Source organism: Dama dama, chromosome 8 (assembly GCF_033118175.1).
Source record: "Dama dama isolate Ldn47 chromosome 8, ASM3311817v1, whole genome shotgun sequence".
NCBI lineage: Eukaryota > Metazoa > Chordata > Mammalia > Artiodactyla > Cervidae > Dama > Dama dama.
The window spans coordinates 45,854,559-45,874,226 of NC_083688.1; the positions used below are offsets into that span (position 1 = coordinate 45,854,559).

Here is a 19,668-nt window from a genome sequence, read left to right on the forward strand (position 1 = left end):
TTAGTGACCTCCTTTACTAGCCAAGACTGTTGAGGTTCATTCGAATCTGATCTTAACCTAGCTCAGTGATGACAGGTCTGTGTTTGGGGAGGAAGAGATGAGTACAGAGTGTGATTTATTTCTGTCTCCCAGACCCATAGACCTGGCACTGAATTCCAGCCCCTGTGAAGATGGCCTTGTAAATGAATGGAAGGCCAATACATTTTACTGCTATTGATATTTGATTTTCAAATGTGCCTTTTGAAATATCTGTTGATATTTTCAAAAGTCTGAGCTTTTCTTAACCATTCTAGAGTAAACATCCAGATACATTTAGAGTAGATGAAAATATCTACTTGTAGCTCAAATAACTCTGTTGGTAAAAAATATGTATGACCTTTAGAAAATTCTGGAGTTAATAATGAGGAGTATTTCTGTGTATTATTTTAAAATAAAATCAAGTAAAGTCAATAGAATAGAGTAGAATTGGGTAAAGACTAGAATCTTCAAGATTTTACTTTGCTTGACTAACATGCTTTTCTAAATGATTTAGGCATCGGCGCTAGCCCATACGTGATGAACTGCAATGTTACCATAGATTCTCAAGACTTGGCTCTGGGAAAAGAAATTGCTAGTGCCATTCGGGGCTCAAATGTGAATGGACTGAAGGGCGTCCAAACAATGGCTTTTCCTCATGAAGGGAAAATTGAGATAGCTTGCAATGTAGAGAGTTTTGAAGATCAAGAAGTTACAGAAACCTCTGAAGGCTCTCAATACATGGCTTACAGTGTCCTTGGGGACCATTTTTATTATGTATCTCCTCATTACATAGAAGCTCAAGTTAAAAAATTGGCAAGTGATCGAGGAATCGGTACGATAGGGAGAGCATTAATTGGATTTACACCCCAAGAGTGCAAGAGCTGTGCTGAGTATGCAATAAAGGAAAGCATTGGGGAGTTCTGGAAGATACGTGGAGGTGTTTTCATGTGATCCAATCGAAGGTTTCATTGAAATTGTAAGAAAAAAATATCAGCCATTGCAAACTTTTCTTATCGGCCTGTGAAGACAAGGAGAAGATCCAAGAGCTTGGTTCCAGGTGTGAATTGGAAAACTAGAAGCATTCTCTGTCCAACGACAGCAACAGGTGTTTATAGATTGTAATTGCTTTATGATATTTCTATTCATCATTGAAACTTTGTGAAATCTTCCTCTGTATCAAGTTCATGCACTTGGGTGTACTAGAAGCCCCCCTGAATGAGCTGGATAAAATGGCCATCGTTACTGAATCATCTTTGATTATTATGAACTCAACTAAAAACAGACTCCATTTGTTTGGTGTTCCTGAGCTCTTTATTCCAGAGTCCTGTATCCAATGCTCATTTTTTGAGTCATCATTTTTTTTAATGTGCACTTTTAAAAATCAAGTACTAAGTAACTAAAAAATGGGGAGAATTATAAACTAAAATGATCAAATAAAAGACTAATCATATTCTTTTATTCTTTCTTGTCTTGTTTAGGATGACCTACTATTCATTCTGAAGATAATTCCAAAAGCCAGACTTGTCTAATTTTTTTATGTTTATGTGGGAAAGTGGAATGGCGGTGTTGGGCATGACTTCAAGGGATTATATTTATCCTTTTTGGAATTTAAATGGAAGTCTGAAGGTTTAGGGAATTTATTACTCTTGAGTGAAGTGAAGGTATTGGTGGAAGAATTTTGTTTGAAAGAAATCAAAATATGTTGCCTCTTTGTGAACTAAAAGAAGCCACTTGCTAATTCTGGCAATTTTATGTAAATCCTTAGTGCTTATGTTTTTCAGTACAAGGCGTTTTTCTGTCCATAAAACACAAAGAAATAAATTTTTCCATAGATTTTGTCTAGCAAATAAATTGTGGTTTTGGCTAATAAGAGCACGTAATGTGAATTTAAGTAATTAAAAATAAAAGAGGTTGAACTCAGTCTTTTTATAGGATCCAGGGCATGCATGGACTCTCAGTTTCGTCCAATTCTTTGAGACCCCATGGACTCTAGCCTACCACGCACCTCTGTCCATGGGATTCCAGAGGCAATAATACTGGAGTGGGTTGCCATTTCCTCCTGCAGGGGATCTTCCTGACCCAGGGATCAAACCCGGGTCTCTTGTGTCTCCTGCATTGGCAGGCAGATTCTTTATCACTGAGCCGCCTGGGACACCCATAGGATCTGGTCATCTATCCAGTCTGTGTATTGGCCGCGCCAGGTCTTCCATTGCAGTGCGGGGCTCTTCATTGCGGTGCATAGGCTTCCTCTAGTTGTGCTGTGTCTGCTTCTCCTGTTGCAGCCCCTGGGCTTAGTCCCCCTACTAGAGATCAAAACCGCGTCCCCTGCATTGGAGGGCAGATTCTAAAACCACTGGACCACCAGGGAAGTCTGTATCCTAACATATTTTTTTGACTTACATTTGACTGTTGACTGCAACTGCATTAATTTTGTTTCAGAATTATACTTCTGGGGTGTTTTCTTTTTGCCATCAATATAAATACAAGAAAGATAGAGTAATGATGAACCACGTGTGGTTTTCAGATGCAAGGAAGTTTAGCTGCTGTGGTGAAAAGAGCAGATGCTCTCCAGTTAGACCCAGTGGATCTGGGAGAGCTGCGAAGTAGTCATGCCTTGCTTTTCTCTTGCTTTGGCAGAGGCCATGTGGCCTAGTAGGACAAGCCCTGGACAGCAGATTCTGGCTTGGGTTCTGGCCCTTGTTATCTTTCATGGAGCTGTAGTTTAATTACCTGTAAAATAGAGAAAAGAGTTTCCACCCAGATCATGTTCTGGGGAATTAAATGGAAGTACTTTGTAAGCTGTAATGTGAAAATGAAATATTAGCACTCTTTCCAGATCTCACCTGGAGCTCTGCTTCACTTATGGTCATCAACGTTGAGTAGGTGGGACTTCCCTGGTGGCTCAGATGGTGAAGAGTCCACCCTCAATGCAGGAGACCAGGGCTGATCCCTGGGTGGGGAAGATGCCTTAGAGAAGGGAATGGCTACCCACTCCAGTACTGCTGCCTGGAGAATTCCAGGGACAGAGGAGCCTGGTGGGCCACACACCATAGGGTCGCACAGAGTCGGACATGACTGAGCGACTGACACTTTCGTTAAGCGGGTGATTGAGAGTAAAAACACAGGATGTCACTGTGTCATTTGGGGATGTAGTAGCAGTTGATTCATTTGCCATTTCCCTTCTTAACTTCTCCAGATTCGTATCACTGTAGTCCAGACTGCTGGTTTTGAGCAAGGCTTATTTATAACCAAACATCTATTTAATGGGTGTATAGAGTTTCAGTTCTTGAAGGCCAAAAAAAAGCAAAATTCTGGAGATGGATAGTTACGATGATTGTATAGTAATATAAATACTTAATGCCACTGAACTACACACTTAAAAATGGTAAATGTTATATGTATTTTACTACAATTAATTATTGAAAATTATATATTAATTTCATGAAAGTTTAAAACAAAATCTGAATAAGTTAATTTCACTAACTCCACACTTCCTAAATAAAATTTTATCAAATTTCTAATATCCATTAAAGTATACAAGCACATAAGACCTGTTTTTCCCTTTTTCATCTATTATGATGAACTCAAGTACTACATATGAGACTTAGTTCATTGGTTTAAAATAGAGTTGATTAAATTTGACCTATGATACAGCTATCCATTTAAAACAATAATTTAACTATTTTTGTTATAAATAATTTTCAAAACCAGGACAATTTTACTCCTTACCTCTTGTTCATATTTTAATCCCCCTGTTTTTTCTGTTGTCTTTCTGTCTTCCCTTTGTTTCTTGCTCCACCACGTTTCTCCAGAAAATCTGAAGCAGTTGTAGGTTGCTGAAGGTTTATCCTAGGGACAGATGTGGTATCATCAGTTTTTTCTATGTGTGAGCTGACAGAAGCAGCTGGGTTGATCTGTAATGATAAGGATTATCAAACTGGGTTGAGAAAATCTGACCAAACTACAAATACGCAAACTAACAAATATGCTAATTCATATTTTCTTTTCTCATATTGCTCTCTTACAAGCAGACCAACACTTTGTGCTAATGTCCTGCAGTACCTTGTCCATTGGACCCTAAAGTGGACGTTGTACGGCTTGTGGCTTCATAGCTTGTTTAACCGCCATCTCCTGCCAGATGACTTTGCCCGTGACTTGTGCCAGTTGTAAATGGGACAGAATTGATGTGGACAAATAGAGTTTACGTTTTATTAACTCTTCAGTGTTTTTGCTCTACCCCACTTTCCACTTCAACTTTTAGTTTGTTAGAAGAGGGATAAGGAAAGCAAAAAGCTAGTCTATGAGGGTGATAAGGGCTTTTGTTGGTGGTGGTGAGAGGGGATGTTATTTATTTCCATCCTGAAATTGGGCTTGACTCCACGATGTTAAAATGTCTTTAACATAAGGGGGAGGGGCGGGCTAAGTGAAACAGAACTGTAAAATAAAGTAAAATGGGGGGTGATATTTTCATTCCTCAACATAATGAAAAGCCTTGCTCTGTAATTGGTTTGTACTGTCTTGGAAGTGGCGTCCATGGACCACAAAGGACCACTCTATGAGAGATCTGCAAGGAATTTATCATTCCCTCTGGCTGAGCCAAAGCAGGCTTGATATCCAGTTTTGTTTAGTATAAATATTCTCATGTTACCGTTTACTTTGTGGGGATGTGAGGATCTCACTGACAGGGTACGTGCTCCACAGCCTCGCTTTTAAAAGGCATTTATTTGACTCTGTTGTTTGTACTTGCCCAGAAACTTCAGAGAATGGCTCAGGAACTTGTTTGATAAGCATCCAGACCATGCTCCCAGAGTATGTCGCGCTTGGGGGTTAGAAAAGCTTATTGTTTTAAGCAGGCCCGCACACGGCTTCGCAGGAGCCCATTTTTCATAGGTAAGAACGTTTAGGACGCTAACAGCAATCTCAGAGAGCGCTCCCCTAAGGCACGTGGCAGGGTCCTGGTGAGCGTGGCTGGGGCTGAACTCAGCCTGATGTTGGTTTACTCTGTCACTTCTTTGCCCTATTTGCAGTATTTTGGGGCAAATTAGTTTACTGTGAGTTAAGATATGCATCAGAGACCTAACTACGCGATGCGTTTCTCTTTTTCAAGGCGTGGTGTGTGTAAGGTTCAGCTGTTGCCTCTCAGCCCACACTGACCCTTCCCTGCACTGCGTATGCTGCCGGGACGCTGCACACCGCCTTCTCTGCTCGCGGGTTCCCCGGAGGCTCTGCCTGTATGCGGGGGAGCCAGGCGCGAGGCTGCGGGTCTAAAGAAGGACAGGGGCTTGCTCTTGCTGCTTCCTTCCGGCTTCTGGCAGACCCACCACAGCAGTGGCCCTTGACCTGATACAATGGCTCTTGGTTCCAGGCTCCAGCCCTTTTTCTTGGTACTTTAGGAACTGGCCTCATCAGGCCCCTCAGAAGTCCCATCAGTGGCTGAGCCCCGGCTCCTCTGCAAGGCCTCTCTAAGCTTCTAGGCTCCGAGAACACCGCCTCCTCCCATTGTTCCTCCAGCCTCAGGGCCTGGTGCTTCCTGCAGTTACTTACGTCCCTGGTACCAGGTTCTCTCTTAGCCCTTTTAGTTCTCCAACAACTGTTGACCAAATTTTCAGTGTCATTTCTTTGGAAATACTTAGTGTGATTTCTGTCTTCCTGACTGGATCTTGTCAGAAACAAACTATCAACAGACCAAATGGAAGGAAAGGAGAAGGCAGAAAATATTCAGTGTGGATCTGTAGTTCCTAATGAAAGCAGCTTGCTGATGATCACTCGCCTTCTCATCCACATTGTATCCTCTGAATTTCCTCGTTTTCTTGTTGTCACATTCTGTGATTCCTTTGACAGTCTTGCTTTTCTTTCGGCTAATGGGAAGCCGCGTATTGAATTGGGGTAAGGATGGGAAATATGGTAAATCACTGGATGGAGTTTTCCAGTGAATGTCTTTCTTATAGTAGCTTATTGCACCATTAAAAATGTAGACTAGTATAATTTAAAGAATTAAAGTCTTTTCAATCTTTTAATAGGGCATGTCTTTCCTTTCCTTCACCTGCCAGGTAGATGATGGTTTTTAGCTGGTGGTAGGTGCCCAGCCAAACATCTTTCTCAAATCTTCTGTGCACCATCCTACTAACTTTTTCTTAGGAAATCCCATATGCAACTAGTCACTGTTTCCTAACTTCGTAGGTACCTCTGTCTTCATGAAACCCAACTGCTCTGGAGAAAGTAATCACTATGATTGATGTAGTCTGGAAATGACCTATTGTTATAAAAGTATATTGTTTCTAGTAAGTATAAAGAATTTTTAGTAATTGATAACTATTAGTCTCTGTCTGCCCTAAAATTATGTTTAATAGTTCAGCTTCCTGTGTATCCACTCCACTATTTCATAAGGATAAAAGCAAGGCGAAAGAGCGAGATGCAGGAAAGAAGTCTTCAGTGAATTCTTTTCACATCGTTAATTGTGACTCTCTTTCACTGAATTCCAACTAAGTGTCAAGTACCATTATGCGGTTTTTCCCAACAACCCTTTGGAGTAGAGGACTGTAAAGAAATAAAATCCCCAAATTCTTTTTAGCCCGCCCAGTCAATCAGGAGCCTCCTCCCACCATAATCCCTATTCTGTAGGTTTATGCCACCACTCTAACCCTAAACAGTGCCCTTGGACCCACATCGTCAGGACTTCAGGCCTCTCTGTCCTACGCCTGGCCAGCTTTTGTCTCTAGTTTCAGAAACTGTATATCCAGTTGGTTGAGCTTCCCCTTCCATGGCAGTTTCATAGGATGGCCCACCTCAAAATCCTGAAACTTCTAGACCTTAGACTGCTCTCCAGTGCCTCTGTACTCTTTTCTCATTTAAAATTTCTTCCAGATCTGTGTTTTACACAATTATGGTCTATGGAGTTCTTGCCCGTTTATTCCTTCCTCTTCCTGGAAGATCCATCAGCATCTGGTTTCTTTGTTTCCTCTCCTACCCCGGCTTTGCCTCCTCTGAAGGACTGATCCAATGCTGCTGCTACGCACAACCCTGCCTCACCAACTGAAGAGGTAGAGGATGAATCTCCATATTCCCAGGTTTTTCCCAGATGAATTTCCATGGCTTGAGCCACAAAACTTGCTAGAGTTAATGGGGAGATTCCTGGCATCATTCCCACTGTCCTAAAAGAGCCAAAATGGCCATAGGACCCAGGGTGATCCACGCTGTGCTGGCCCGTGCTTAGTCTGGTCGTGTCCAACTCTTTGTGACCCGGTGGACCGCAGCCTGCCAGCATCGTCTGTCCATGGGGATTCTCCAGGCTAGAATACTGGAGTGGGTTGCCATGCCCTCTTTCACGGGATATTACCGACCCAGGGATTGAACCGGGCTCTCCTGCGTTGCAGGCAGATTCTTTAACAGCTGAGCTATCAGGGGAGCCCAGGGTGGTCCCCATCGATATTTAAATCAGGGAGGAAAATTGCCACCAGATGGTGCCAAAACTGCAGCTAGGACCAGGGTGAATCTGAATTGTGCAGCCAGCACCCCAGAACTCCTGGCCGACTGTAGAGTCTCTTGTTTTTTCAACTTTGAATTCATGTCCCCACACTTCATACAGTTCTGTTTTTTGGACTTGACATGCTGGGTTGTGGCAGGGCCTTATTGATCTCTTGTTTGGCTTGCTGGCTCAACTGTAAAGTGTCTGAGGGTAAGGCTTCATTCCCACATATTTATTGAGCACCTACTGTATTTTAGAAGGGCAAATATACCACAGTGCGAATGAAATTTAAACTGCAAGTGCCCGCACTTGCGTGAAGCCCTGTGAGGCCTGGGGCAGGCCCTGGTCATAAACTCATGGGCTTGTATGATTTTGTAAAACTTGGAAACATAAGATCTTTAGTCACAGTTTATTGAAACCATTGTCTCTTCCTAATAATACTTCATGAAACTTCTCATGACAGGTGATACTGGAGCGGCCAGGTCAGCTTCATGGGCTTACAGCCTGCGCAGTAGCCCAGGGTGCTCTGCGTGTTTTAGTGTTCTGTTGTCATTGAAATTCTGAATAAGTTTTCATTGCACTGGGCCCCACAGATTATGTAGCTGGTTCTGGCAGTGGCCATGGGCACTTGGACCAGGTTAAAGGGAGGTTGGGTTGGGGGTAATTAGGATTTAGTGTGATATATACATGGGGTTCGTAGTCACTTCCATTCATAGTTAAGTTCCTGCCAACTCTCCCAGTGGGGAAATGGCTTCCAGGAATTACCACCACACCCCCCCCAAACTGTGATGGCTCACCACAGTTGTGACACGGGAAACAGGGCCAGAGGCTCGTCACACGTGTCCTCTGATGCGCAGCGCCAGAAATGCCTAAGCTGAGTAAAAGCAAAAAGCTGAGGCTCAGAGAGGTTACGTGACTTCCTTGAGGTCATACAGCTGATAAGTTACAAGACCAGTTTCCCATGTAAGTTTGTCCTTTCTAAAGTTTGTGATTTTTTGCCCATTGCTCTCTAGTTTCTGGAGCAATGAGTCGTTTCCTTGGAAACATCTTCTAAGACCATTGGGTTAGGAGATAGGCTCCATAATGCCTGCTGTTTCTTTCAGAGCCCACATCACAATAGTTTAACTACTAAAGTAAATGTCATTATTATGCTCCACCTTCCTTGGAGGAAACCTTCTATTTCATTTGCAGCATGGGGTCTTGGCATGTATAATCAGTATAATCCTTTCAGTTCAGTTCAGTTGCTCAGTCGTGTCCAACTCTTTGCGACCCCGTGGACTGCAGCACACCAGGCTTCCCTCTCCATCACCAACTCCCGGAGCTTGCTCAAACTCATGTCCATTGAGATCCTTTGGGTCTACTAATTTTCCGAGATACCTTTGAGTGGCTTCTTGCTTCAGACATTTTCTTTCTCACCTGTCCTCTTCCCCACCCTGAGTAGAGGTGGTGGTGGGGTCTGGGAACCACAAAATGTCAGGCTCCAAGTTAACACCAGGGTGTGTTAGGGTAGTGCGTTTGGTGATGGAGTGATGTTATCATTTCTTCGTTCTCACCTTCAAATGGCTGCCTGGTTCCCATTCTAGGTACCAGGTACCCAGTTCTAAGGGGGTAAGTGTGCTGGCCACATGCCGTGCATGTATCTATTTCATCGTCTTACGGTTTTGTAAACTGAGGCTTCTTAAAATGGGGGAACACCTGTATCCAATTTTCCCTGGAATGTACAACTGAGTTCTCTTATACTCCTCATTTCAAACAGGGTTTTCTGGATAACACCATCTGGGAAATGTCACTTTGATTAAAGTAAATATGCAGCACAGTTAACACTGGGAGCCTGTGTGAATTTCCCTAAGTAGCCACATCTTAGAGAAGCAGAAGGCAGCCGGCCCTTTGGGTTGGGAGAACTTAAGAGTGTCGCATTCCACGCTTCGGTGTCAGCCGGGTGGCAGTGTGTGGCCGACTAAGCTCTGAAGGGTTTTGTGTATTTTTCTTTTCTTAACATTGGGCATTTTTTTTTTTCCTTTTTCAGTTTATTTTGACAGTAAGGAAAAAAAATATAAAAATAAAAAACCGAGCTTTATGATTGCCAAGTTTTTCTTCCAAACTAAGAAAAGAAACCAGTTGTTGAAAAATATGATGAATGGCATCCTTTGTTTTACTTTCAATGCAGCACACGAGGGCACTGCCATTGGAATGAGGCCAGCTTCCCCAGGCAGGAGGGGGCCTTGGGCTGAAAGGAGACCCAGTGATTTTGTGGGGAGCGGGTCAGGTTGGTGTGTCAGGATTTCTTCTCAGCTCTCGCAAACATCTCTTTGCTTGCTCACACGCCCACCCCCTCCTCTCTTTCAGTCATTCTTTGTGTTTTCAGCACTTGCTACTGACTAGGATGTCGTCTGTTTTTAAGGAAACACCACTGGTACAATGTGGGTCTTTCAGCCTTTAAGTTGTGGTTTTCGCAGCTTCCACAGCTACTGTGGGATCATGTATGGTTGAGGGCAATAGTCGGTTGGTAATGTGTAAGCAAAACCCTATGATTGTTGGCATTATTCCTCCTTTATTCTTGTCTTGTCACCAAGTGGTTTGGGAGAGCCAAGGGGCAGAGTCCTGAGTTCTTTGTCTGCAAGTCAGCCTCAGAGCAGTCCCCTTCGGAGCTCCCTCTGCCACCCACCCACATGCTGGAATTAAGGGGAAGGGCTGGGTAGGGAGGACCACACTTCACTCTCAAGGAAGCAAGGGAAATGTCTCAGATGCCTTCAAAGCATCCACGTGTTTCCTAAGAAATTAAATCCAAAATTGCTCTGTGGATTTGGGTAAACCATAACCCAGCAGAACCTGTGGCGTTTCCCCAATTCGGAAGTCCCCTCTGAAAACTGTGCGTACCTTGGCTGGCATATTTAACTTCTCTGTTATTAATTTTGTTTGCAAGGATGTTTTCCTCGCTAGACTGTGAGCTCTTTGAGACTGTTTGATTCGCCTTGGTAATACCAGTGCCTGGCATGAGAAAATCTTTGTCAAATGAATTCATGTCCAAATAACTGGATTCAGAGCACTGAGAATGTCAGAACTAGCCAGCTGTTAAGCATAGATGGTTTAATCGGTCATCAACAGACTTGAGGTGTTGTTGCATGAAGTTGAGTCACACCGAGGAGGTACATTTAAGGGAAGGAACCATTGGAACTTCCGGGGAACAGAAAGTCTGGCTCAGTGTATGTATGAGGCCAGAAACAGGTTGGAGGCACTAAAATCCTTCATGAAGGCGCACAGGAAAGTAACTGCAAATGCAAACACCTTAACTCCCCACGGGAAGGTCAGCAGAGGGCAGAGTGTTAGTGTGAGTGCCTCCCACATCCTCCTGTTGGCGTTACACTTAGATTCAGACTGGCTTTTAAATGTCCTGTAGATCTGCTTGAACACTCTTTAAGGAAAAATGATGCCAGTTTCTGTTCTGTGGGCACCAGATTGGAGCTTTTCTCCCCCTATTTCATTCAGCTAATTGAGCTGTGCTGTAAGGTTCAGTAATTTATTCTATGGAGTCTTTCTGTGCAAACAATTGCAGGCTGAGGCAAAGAGACTTAGCCGAATCTCTCCAACACTTGAAATACGGAATTCATGTTTTGGAAAACACCAGTGAGTCACTGTCCTCAAATGTCATCAATAAAAGACAGTCTCCATCATCAGCTTTTCATTAACTGAGCTCAGAGTTGCCTCTTCTCATTGCCTTCTACATGTTTACAGTATCTCATTCTTTCCTTGATTCTGGATTTTCACACCATATGGCCACATCTCTAAGTCATTTTTCAGCTGCTCTATTAAATAGTAAAATGAGATTCAGAACAGATTTCTTTGATTTTAAAATAGCATTTTGGGTGTGTGACTTTTTTGTAAATAAAAAAAATTAAAGCACTCCAAAGCATGAAATTTCAGGTATTCCTATCCAGACAGTGGAAGACATAGCATTTTACTTACTTAGAGTAAATATATGTTTATCTTGTGGAATTTCAACTGCAATATAAATTGATTCATTCATCCTGCATATTGAAATTCATTTCTACTTGATTTAGCCTCCACTATTGCTAATGAGCATAGATTGAAAAGGAAATTGAAAGTATATCTTTTATCACCATTCAATATCATATTTCTCATTAGAAATGATTGCTAAAGCTTATGAGCAAACATAGTACCTATCAATAATGCTCTATTGCAATAATTGTGGTTGTGATTCCAATAAAATAAAATGTAGGATTTGTTTATGTTTTACTTTTTTCTGGGATACTTAGTGTAAGTATCTTGAGAAACTGAGAAGGAAAGAGTTATTACTGGTCACATTTAGATCTCACCAGTATAGAGTTGATTCATGCGGCTAAAAGCATTGAGTCCTACCATTTAATACAGCTTACTTTGTAAAGAATTAGACATTTTAAAGGCTATTAAATATTTACTGCTTCTTTTTCTGAGCCAGAAGGGACATTTAAGGGTAAGCAGATTGGTTTTCTTTTGTTTTTTTAAAGAATAGCACTTAAAAAAAAAAATCACTGCATGAACAAATTTTGTAAAATGAGTAAATTTGCCATCGATCCAGACTTTAGCAGCAGAGACTGTGTCAGTCACAATCAGCTTATGAGTATGTGATGTGAAATCTTCAATTACCCATTAAATCTAGACCTCAGCTTGAAGAAATGACTGACCTAGAGTTGATTGTTTAAAGTTAAAACCAAGTGCACTCAACATCCAGAAGGTCAATAGTCTCTTAATTATAATCCAGTGAAGTCAACTTTAAGAAGTATAGAGTTTGTGAGCTTTATAAATAAAGTTCACATGTTTTGACTCTGATGGTGATACTATTTGTTAGAGAAAGATGCTTCAGTTGAGAATAAGTCCACTGAATGAGTATATTTTGTTTATCAATATTTTCTTAGTTCATTATTTAATGTGATACACAGGAAGGTAGCAATTTGGAGCAACCGTTCTAAATAATTCTGGTAAAGTTATGCTTTTTCTGAATTACTTGGTATATTCATTGTTTTTATTGTCACCATGATGAGCTTACAGAAAACCTTAAATGACAGTAACAAGAAAGTAAAAAATTATTTTTAATCTGGTGTAAAATATTAAAATTGCAGTCATTTCCATGTGTTCGATTGTCTCTTTTTTATAACATAAATCTCAAAGACATAGGAAATATCACTGAACATGCTGTGTACTATTTCTAGAGTATAAAGATTATCTTTAATAAACTAAAATTCAGAGGGCTTGTGTTTTCCACAGAGCAAAAATTCTCACCTCTCAGCATTTACTAAGCACCTAAAAGTTATTGGTGGTAGCAATAATATAGACCCAGTGCTTTTTCCTAAAAGTTTGAAATTAAGAGAGATGGCACTTCAACAGGTAAAAGAAGGGTGCGTGGCAATGTGACACATCGATCAGAGTGACCAGCATGCTTCAAATTCTGCATTTTCAGTCTGAACGTGAGCACAGAGGCCCCCTCCTTGAAGGAGATCCCAGAGGGGGGTTGGGAGAGGCGCCTGTCTGTTGTGGCTTTCAGGTCCTCGCCTGGCAGGAGGCAGCTTATTCTTCTTAGAAGAGTATCTATTCAGTAGCTAGTTATCCAACGCCTTGTGTGTGTCAGGCAGTGTTCGGGAGGACGGAGCTGTGAGTGAGACAAGGCCCTTGCCCGCAGGGAACTTGCTTTCTAGCTGTTGTTGTTCCGTCACTGAGTCGTGTCTGGCTCTTTGCAACCCCATGAACTGCAGCAAGCCAGGCTTCTCTGTCCTTCACTACCTCTTGGAGCTTGCTCAAACTCATGTCCAGTGAGTCAGTGAGGCCATCCAACCATCTCATCCTCTGTCGCCCCCTTCTCCTCTTGCCCTTAATCTTTCCCACGATTAGGGTCTTTTCCAGTAAGTCAACTCTTCTCATCAGGAGCTTCAGCTTCAGCATCCGTCCTTCCAATGAATATGCAGGGTTGATCTCCTTTAGGATTGACTGGTTGGATCTCCTTGCAGTCCAAGGGACTCTTGAGAGTCTTCTCCAACACCACAGTTCAAAAGCATCAGTTCTTTAGTGCTCAGCCTTCTTGATGTCCAACTCTCACATCCATACATGACTACTGGAAAAATCATAGCTTTGACTATATGAACCTTTGTCAGCAAAGTGATGTCTCTGCTTTTTAATGCACTGTCTAGGTTTGTCATATCTGTTCTTCTAAGGAGCAAGTGTCTTTTAATTTCATGACTGCAGTCACCATCTGCTTTGATTTTGGAGCTCAGGAAAATGAAATCTGACACTGTTTCTACTGCTTTCTAGTATAGTCTACAAATAAATAAGTGAATAGAAAAAATGGTCAGGGGACTAACCGATGGTCCAGTGGCTAAGACTCCACACTCCCAATGCAGGGGACTGGGTGTGATCCTTGACCAGAGAACTAGATGCCACATGCCACAACTAAGACCCAACACAACTGTCAGATGATGCTAAGTTTCACATAAAAATAAAAGCAGAATGAGGAGGAGGGGGTTGTCTAGGGCAGTTTGCATCTTTGTAAGGTGGTCAGAGAATGCCTCGCTGAAAGATTCCTTTTGAGCTGAGACAAGGCAGAAAGAAAGAGTACTTGTGTGAAGGAAAGGCAGGGCAATAAGACAGCTGGGATAAACCAAACAAAACCCTCCTCTCTACCTGCCTTGTGTTCAGTGATTGTATTTGACATGGCATTACAACGGGGGAAGGGACAACTTACAAGAGTATTTAGGTCAAACGGTCTGTGATTCTCCGGTAAATACCAAATGATCAACTATTTATTGAATGCCTTGTGTGGCAGGCATTGGGTTGGGAATTTTGCAGCAGTCTCCAAGTCGAAGAAGTTTTCAGTTCAGCTTGGTCGCTCAGTCGTGTCCAACTCTTTGTGACCCCATGGACTACAGCATGCCAGGCTTCCCTATCCATCACCAACTCTGAGAGTTTACTCAAGCTCATGTCCATTGAATTGGTGATACCAATTCATACTCTCATACTCTGTCATCCCCTTCTCCTCCTGCCTTCAACTTTCCCATCATCAGGGTCTTTTCCAATGAGTCAGCTCTTTGCATCAGGAAGCCAAAGTACTGGAGTTTCAGCTTCAGCATCAGTCCTTCCACTGAATTGTTAGGAGTGATTTTCTTTAGGATGGACTGGTTGGATCTCCTTGCTGTCCAAGGGACTCTCAAGAGTCTTCTCCAACACCACAGTTCAAAAGCATCAATTCTTCTGCGCTCAGCTTTCCTTATAGTCCAACTCTCACATCCATACATGACTCCTGGAAAAACCATAGCTTTGACAAGATGGACCTTTTTTGGCAAAGTAATGTCTCTGCTTTTTAATATGCTATCTAGGTTGGTCATAACTTTTCTTCCAAGGAACAAGCGTCATTTAATTTCATGGCTACAGTCACCATCTGCAGTGATTTTGGAGCCCCCCAAAATAAAGTCTGTCACTGTTTCCACTGTTTCCTCATCTATTTCCCATGAAGTGATGGGACCAGATGCCGTGATCTTAGTTTTCTGAATGTTGAGTTTCAAGCCAACTTTTTCACTCTCCTCTCTCACTTTCATCCAGAGGCTCTTTAGTTCCTCGCTTTCTGCCATAGGGTGGTGTCATCTGCATATCTGAGGTTATTGATGTTTCTCCTAGCAATCCTTATTCAAGCTTGTGCTTTATCCAGCCCAACGTTTCTCATGATGTACTCTGCATATAAGTTAAATAAGCAGGTTGACAATATACAGCCTTGATGCACTCCTTTTCCAATTTGGAATTAGTCTGTTGTTCCATGTCCAGTTCTAACTGTTGCTTCCTGACCTGCATACAGATTTCTCAGGAGGCAGGTCAAGTGGCCTGGTATTCCCATCTCTTGAAGAATTTTCCACAGTTTGGAGTGATCCACACAATCAAAGGCTTTGGCATAGTCAATAAAGCAGAAGTAGATGTTTTTCTGGAACTCTCTTGCTTTTTCAATGATCCAGCAGATGTTGGCAATTTGATCTCTGGCTCTTCTGCCTTTTCTAAATACAGCTTGAACACCTGGAAGTTCACGGTTCACGTACTGTTGAAGCCTGGCTTGGAGAATTTTGAGCATTATTTTGCTAGCATGTGAGATAAATGCAATTGTGCAGTAGTGTGAATATTCTTTGGCATTGCCTTTCTTTGGGATTGGAATGAAAACTGACCTTTTCCAATCCTGTGGCCACTGCTGAGTTTTCCAAATTTGATGGCATATTGAGTGCAGCACTTTCACAGCATCATCTTTCAGGATTTGAAACAGCTCAACTGGAATTCCATCACCTCTACTAGCTTTGTTCGTGGTGATGCTTCCTAAGGCCCACTTGACTTTGCATTCCAGGATGTCTGGCTGTAGGTGAGTGATCACACCATTGTGATTATCTGGGTCATGAAGATCTTTTTTGTATAGTTCTTATGTGTATTCTTGCCACCTCTTCTTAATGTCTTCTGCTTCTGTTAGGTCCATACCATTTCTGTCCTTTTTTAAGCCTATCTTTGCATGCAAATTTCCCTTGGTATCTCTAATTTTCTTGAAGAGATCTCTAGTCTTTCCCATTCTGTTGTTTTCTTCTATTTCTTTGCACTGATCACAGAGGAAGGCTTTCTTATCTCCCCTTGCTATTCTTTGGAACTCTGTATTCAAGTGGGTATATCTTTCCTTTTCTCCTTTGCCTTTCCCTTCTCTTCTTTTCATAGCTATTTGTAAGGCCTCTTCAGGCAACCATTTTGCCTTTTTGCATTCTTTTTTCTTGGGGATGGTTTTGATCACTGCCTCCTATACAGTGTCACAAACCTCCATCCATAGTTCTTCAGGCATCCTGTCTATCAGATCTAATCCCTTGAATCTATTTCTCACTTCCACTGTATAATCATAAGGGATTTGATTTAGGTCATACCTGAGTGGTCTAGTGGTTTTCCCTACTTTCTTCAATTTAAGTCTGAATTTGGCAATAAGGAATTCATGATCTGAGCCACAGTCAGCTCCCAATCCTGTTTTTGCTGACTGTATCGAGCTCCTCTCTCTTTGGCTGCAAAGAATATAATCAATCTGATTTCGATTTTGACCATCTGGTAATGTCCATGTGTAGAGTCTTCTCTTGTGTTGTTGGAATAGAGTGTTTGCTATGACAAGTATGTTCTCTTGGCAAAACTCTGTTAGCCTTTGCCCTGCTTCATTCTGTACTCCAAGGCCAAATTTGCCTGTTATTCCAGGTAGCTCTTGCCTTCCTACTTTTGCATTCCAGTCCCCTATAATGAAAAGGACATTTTTTGGGGGGGGTGTTAGTTCTAGAATATCTTGTAGGTCTTCATAGAACCATTCAACTTCAGCTTCTTCAGCATTACTGGTCAGGGCATAGACTTGGATTGCCATGATGTTGAATGGTTTGCCTTGGAAACAAACAGAGATCATTCTGTCATTTTTGAGATTGCATCCAAGTACTGCATTTTGGACTCTTTTGTTGACTATGATGACTACTCCATTTCTTCTAAGGGATTCTTGCCCACATTAGTAAATATGATGGTCATCTGAGCTAAATTCACCCATTCCAATCCATTTTAGTTCGCATATTCCTAAAATGCCAATGTTCACTCTTGACATCTCCTGTTTGACCACTTCCAATTTGCCTTGATTCAGGGACCTAACATTCCAGGTTCCTATGCAATATTGCTCTTTACAGCATCAGACTTTACTTCCATCGCCAGTCACATCCACAACTGGGTGTTGCTTTTGTTTTGGCTCCATCTCTTCATTCTTTCTGGAGTTGTTTCCCCACTGATCTCCAGTAGCATGTTGGGCACCTACCATCCTGGGGAGTTCATCTTTCAGTGTCCTGTATTTTTGCCTTTTCATACTGTTCATGGGGTTCTCAAGGCAATAATACTGAAGTGGTTTGCCATTCCCTTCTCCAGTGGACCATGTTTTGTCAGAACTCTCCACCATGACCCAACCGTCTCGGGTGGCCCTACACAGCATGGCTCTTAGTTTCATTGAGTTAAACAAGGCTGTGGTCCATGTGATCAGATTGGTTAGTTTCCTGTGATTGTGATTTTCAGTCTGTCTGCCCTCTGATGGAGAAGGATAAGAGGCTTATGGAAGCTTCCTGTTGGGGAAGACTGACTGAGGGGGAAACTGGGTCTTGTTCTAATGGGTAGGGCTGTGTTCAGTAAATCCAATTTTCTATTGAAGGGCAGGGCTGTGTTCCCTCCCTATTACTTGACCTGAGGCCAAACTATGGTGAAGGTGATGGAGATAATGGCGACCTCCTTCAAAAGGTCCCATGCATCACTGCTACACTCAGTGCCCCCAGCTCTGCAGCAGGCCACCGCTGACCCACGCCTCCGCCCTGGGCACTCACGGGCAAGTCTGGGTCAGTCTCCTGTGGGGCCACTCTTCCTTTCTTCTGGGTCCTGGTGTGCACAAGGTTTTGTTTGTGCCCGCCAAGAGTCTGTTTCCCCAGTCCTTTATAAGTTATGTCCGCTCTATGGTGGGGTAATGGCGACCTCCTCCAAGAGGGCTTATGCCACACCCAGGTCTCCTGCACCCAGAGCCCCTGCCCCCGCAGCAGGCCACTGTGACCCTCACCTCTGCAGGAGACACTCAAACACAGTTCTGTCTCAGCCTCTGTGGGGTCTCTGGGTCCTGGTGCACACAGGTATGTTTGAGCCCTCTGAGCGTCTCTGGCAGGTATGGGGCTTGATTCTAAATGTGATTTCACCCCTCCTACCATCTTGCTGGGGCTTCTCCTTTGCCCTTGGATGTGGGCTATCTCCTCCAAGTTGCTCCAGCACTTCGCAGCCACTGCCCCAGCGCCTTCCGTCTTGCTGGGGTTTCCCTGCCCTTGGACGTGGGCATCTCCTCACAGTCGCTCCAGCGCCACGCAGCCGCCACGCCAGCGTTAATGATGTGCTTTTCTCTAACAAGGAACTGATGCTTAACCAAGGTGAAGTGACTTGCTTAGACCCACATAGCTTTGAATGCTGGACCCAGCATGTGGCCTGGTGTCAGTCTGACCCCAAAGTCCCTTTCTGTATGCTCTTGCCTACCCAAGAGGGTAAACTGCCTGGGAAAATGGCCATATGAATGCATTATTAAAATAGCTTCAAAATGTGGCAGATGTTAATGTTCTTAACTGAGAGAGAAAAGTTGAATTGTCTGCTAGAAAAAGGCAGAATAGCAAATGACTACCAACCTTGGTTTGGCTTCATTAGAGGCCCCAGGATTTTTAACCACAGAGAAGTGGTAGCATGGCCATTATTTTGTACGTTTGACTTTTTGGACCACTGATCCACATAACCTGTGATTTCTTTCTTCTCTCAAGTAGGAAATATCTGCTTTGGTCGCAAAGCTTTTTTATCTTAAAATTGCGTACTATATTAGGTATGTTGGTTCTTCTGTACAGATATAGACAACTCACTGGCACTTCCCTGGTAGCTCAGTGGTAAAGAATCTACCTGCTAATGCAAGACATGGGTTTGATCCCTGATCTGGGAAGATCCCTCATACCACAGAGCAACTAAGCAGATGCACCAGGACTATGGAGCCTGTGTTCTAGAGTTGCAGAACTGCAACTATTGAGCCCAGGCACTGCAACTACTGAAACCCACCATCCCCAGAGCCTGTGCTCCACGACAAGAGAAACCACCAAAATGAGAAGCCTGTGCAATGCAAGGAAAAGTAGCCCTTGTTCCTAGCAACTAGAGAAAAGTGCATGCTGCAATGAAGACCCAGCACAACCATAAATAAATAAACAAAGTTTCTTTTTTAAAAAGATATAGACAATTCACTATTATGTGTAAAAACTACCCAGTTCCTTTATACATCCTTGAAAATATCTTAAGATTTGCTGGCTCCCACCTTTTCCAGTCTGTACTCAAATATATATTAGTAAGGCTAATAGCCATTACTATTCATCTGGAATTATACATTTTTTAGGGCATCTGTATTTTCAATGATGAAGTTTAGGTATTTCTATCCATCTAAGACTTGTCAGCTGGGGTACTTTCATGTGAACATCAGTGTATGGAAAAGTGATCTTCAACTGGGATGATTAGAGATGCAGATCTTCCTCTTTATGTCTTTCTGTAAGGTTTTGGTCCTACACTTTGAACTAACCTTGCAGAGAAAAAAGTGATAGCAAAGTGCAGTGCACATATAATGA

General features: G+C 42.6%; 1 protein-coding gene across 12 annotated transcripts in view; it reads left to right on the forward strand.

Moving 5' to 3' along the window:
• FTCDNL1 (formiminotransferase cyclodeaminase N-terminal like) overlaps window positions 1-19,668 on the forward strand; it is a 127,256-nt gene that overhangs the window by 90,625 nt on the left and 16,963 nt on the right. For 5 of the 12 annotated variants that reach the window (XM_061149056.1, XM_061149060.1, XM_061149055.1 and 2 more), the window contains one exon: window positions 533-1,975. The exons of 1 other annotated variant lie outside the window; for it this stretch is intronic. In XM_061149056.1, coding sequence (XP_061005039.1) covers window positions 533-969 — 437 coding nt within the window. In that variant the 3' untranslated portion in view covers window positions 970-1,975. Of the gene's footprint in view, window positions 1-532; window positions 1,981-19,668 lie in introns of those variants that run through there. 6 more of the 12 variants (XM_061149059.1, XM_061149057.1, XM_061149058.1 and 3 more) reach the window with 2 other exon arrangements.